Below are 3,299 nucleotides of genomic sequence, written 5' to 3'. Positions count from 1 at the left end.
ACGAGGGGGAGGGAGGAAGGGATAGACGGACAGACAGATAGATAGACAGACAGGTAGGTAGACAGGTAGACAAGTAAATGGAGCAGGTGTTAACGAGGATGATGAAGATTTATTTGTGAAGAAAGTGATTTTAGGCTGGAGTCTGCTCCTGAGAACATGAAGTAACATTAAATTAGGTACTTCGCCCAATTGACGTGTTCTTAATAAATTGATAAAATAGACACCATTGACAAAGAATCGACTGAAACCAGGTATTTATGCTAGAAAATCGATTTTTATTTCATTTTCATTTCTATAAAAATTAATGTATTTAGTAGTGATTTGGCAAAAGTCTGTTACCCCATTTTCACGTTTTCTACATCATCTTAAACTTAATAGGCAATTGGCAAGCGAAGAAGAAAGACAACCATGCCTTATTTCCTTCTGTCCTCTCGATCTCTTTCTCTAGCTCTCTTTCTCTCTCACCCTCTCTCACCCTCCCTCTTCTCTCAGCCTTCTCCCTATCACTGTATGCATTCTCTCTCTCTCTCTCTCTCTCTCTCTCTCTCTCTCTCTCTCTCTCTCTCTCTCTCTCTCACTCTCTCTCTCCTCTCGCTTTCTCGTTATCTCTGCCTGTCTGTCTGTCTGTCTATCTGTCTGTGTGTCTGTGTGTATGCGTGTTTGTGTGTCTGTAAGTGTGTCTGTGTGTCAGAATGTGTGTCAGACTGTGTGTCAGACTGTGTGTCTGTCTGTGTGTCTGTCTGTGTGTCTGTCTCTGTCTGTCTCAGTCTCTTTTTTTTCTTTTTCTCTTACCTCTAGTGTTGGAGTAAGGCACACCAGCACCCTGACCCCCGAAGCCAACATTAGTGTTCTGGCCCCCGAAGCCACCAGAAGTCTGCCCTCCGAAGCCGACGCCAGAATTCTGCCCCCCGTAGCGGACACCAGAATTCTGCCCCCCGAAGCCGCCACCAGAAGTCTGCCCCCCGAAGCCGCCACCAGAAGTCTGCCCTCCGAAGCCGACACCAGAGTTCTGCCCCCCGTAGCTGCCACCAGAGTTCTGCCCCCCGTAGCTGCCACCAGAGTTCTGCCCTCCGAAGCCGACACCAGAGTTCTGCCCCCCGAAGCCGACACCAGTGTTGCCGACAACAGCATTGCTGGTCAGGCCCGTACCAGCACCCAGGCCACTGCAAAATTGTCATGAGATTAAAAACAACAAAACCACACATTTCATCCCGCGTCATTGTCTTGTCATTAAGCTACGACCATCTTGGGCACATTCTGAGAAAGGTCAAGGCTACATTTGTTAATAACATAATATATTCTGTCGTGTCTATTGTCTGTCCCCTCTAAATGCCGTTAACGTATTGTGAAGGAATTGTTTTGTACGGAATTCAGCGTTCCCAAGGTGTAACCTTTCTTGTTTCTTCTGCTTCTTCTTCTGCCTCTTTTTCTTCTTTGATAGTAAAATAAAAAGGTATTCTGACTTTGACATTGATAGTGTTATGTGCTTACATGTTTAGCCTATTGTAGCTGTTGTAAGAATACACAAAATGGCTTACCTGGCGATGCCAGCACCAAGACCACTGCTGACGACACCTCCATAGGTCAGCGCCACACAGGCAGAGAACACGATAGGGCCCAGCTGATGGTTGCAACAGAACAAACACACACAAATTAAATAAAAGATTTGCTATTCTTTGTGTCAATGATAATAATAATGAGGATATTATTTTATATGGCGTAAATCCTAAAACAGTTCTAAACCCTCACAAAAACAATCTGATATTAATCGAAAATAGATCCGAAATCCGAAGATCAAAACAAAATTAACAAACAACAACACGCACAAGAAACGTAAGTTTATGAAACGTTTAATTATTGACAAACCACACACTGTGGTTTCGTTTTGACTACAATTACAATTTCTTGTTTTTCGAAACTGTAAATATATTTATACAACAGAGACGGTGAGAACGACGGAGGGGCAAGTCAAGGAATGACACATGGTATACCACGTGCAACGCAAGCGACATAACGAACTTACTTAACTGAATGCGCTGTGTCTCTATACTGTATACATTCACAACGAGCATTGTTTTGATAATGATATGCGGACCCAGTCCATTGTTTAGAATGTTGAACAAGACAATTAAACCATTGACCGGACAAGCGGCTCTCATGCCCGACATTATTTTTAACACAGTGAGAATTTCACAAATAAATGTCAATGACCTGGTTGATGGTAACGTATTTTCATATCTAATTCAGTTCGGGAATTACCGGCACTAGGCAGTTAAAGAAGCCAATTGTTTAGCGGATTTTCTTTTGAATCCAAACATGAAATGTGTGGTTATGAACTAATTTACAGAACCAAGAAACATTGTGGAAACATTTAATTCGACACAGAATACAAATGCAGCAACCTTTGCAAGCATTAAGCGGGTGTCGGTTCTAAATTTATTCAGTCATGAATATGATATGGTAGGACTTTCGGTAGAACTAGTGTTGTTATTGTTGTATATTAAGTCGATACAAATGCAATTTAATTTGTATTGAACCCTTGCATCCTAGAAGGATTCCGAAATCAAGTTAAATCTGGTATAGGATTTGGAGCGGATTGTTCATTAGATGCCTTCGGATAGTACTCCTCGAAACAAGAAAGCAATGAAAATGTTTCGTGATCAATTAAACATTCTAAGTCAATAATTATGCCAACCGTCAGTCTATTCTCAGCATACAGTTAAACCGTTTAAAACTGCCCAGAACACGGTGAGGCAACCATAAAATATGTACTTACCATATTTGATGTAAAGCTTTTCGCGGTCTTCTGCTACCCTCACTTATGGAGAGAAGACGAGAAAAGTGAGGCAGGCAACCATAGATTTTGAATGAAATCAACTTTATAAACCCTGGGCCCCACCCATAAAAAGGTATCTATTGCTCCATTGACAAGCTAGCACGATGCTTTCGGCGTAAGACAGATTTAGTATCTCACGCCGAGGGGGTAGAGCGCTTGTTTCCTGGGATGTGAGGTATCATGGAAAAGCTGGCAGGGGGCATAACCCGTCCTGTGGGTTGATCACCCCAAGGCTTTAATTCTGACACCGATGATTTGTTGACTGCATGCGCATGTGCCATCATCCTCTTGTTTCCGGGCTTTATCGGCCTGGGAACGGCCGATCTCAACATCAAAGGCACAGTCCTTCCCATTTAAACAAGAAAGGTTAGTTTACGGACCAAATCCAAACAAAATGTAAATGTATTGTTTTGTCAATAACAAACGTTCCAACAACCTACCTTTCTTGGGTTTTTTTATTCTT

The 3,299-nt window shown here is 42.3% G+C and overlaps 1 protein-coding gene across 2 annotated transcripts in view; it reads right to left on the bottom strand.

Moving 5' to 3' along the window:
- LOC138969275 (loricrin-like) overlaps positions 1 to 2,934 on the bottom strand; it is a 5,387-nt gene extending 2,453 nt beyond the window's left edge. Inside the window, exons 1-3 of one of the 2 annotated variants that reach the window (XM_070342028.1) lie at positions 2,777 to 2,934; positions 1,539 to 1,621; positions 793 to 1,163 (exon numbers count right to left, since the gene is read on the bottom strand). In XM_070342028.1, the coding sequence (XP_070198129.1) occupies positions 793 to 1,163; positions 1,539 to 1,621; positions 2,777 to 2,779 (457 nt within the window). In that variant the 5' untranslated portion in view covers positions 2,780 to 2,934. The remainder of the gene's footprint in view (positions 1 to 792; positions 1,164 to 1,538; positions 1,622 to 2,776) is intronic. The other variant, XM_070342027.1, reaches the window with a different exon arrangement.
- Positions 2,935 to 3,299: the final 365 nt, after the last annotated feature.

The sequence above is a fragment of the Littorina saxatilis genome, linkage group LG6 (genome assembly GCF_037325665.1).
Source record: "Littorina saxatilis isolate snail1 linkage group LG6, US_GU_Lsax_2.0, whole genome shotgun sequence".
Taxonomy (NCBI): domain Eukaryota; kingdom Metazoa; phylum Mollusca; class Gastropoda; order Littorinimorpha; family Littorinidae; genus Littorina; species Littorina saxatilis.
The sequence above is the reverse complement of the archived record's forward strand: the minus strand, read 5'-3'. Positions and strand labels throughout refer to the sequence as shown.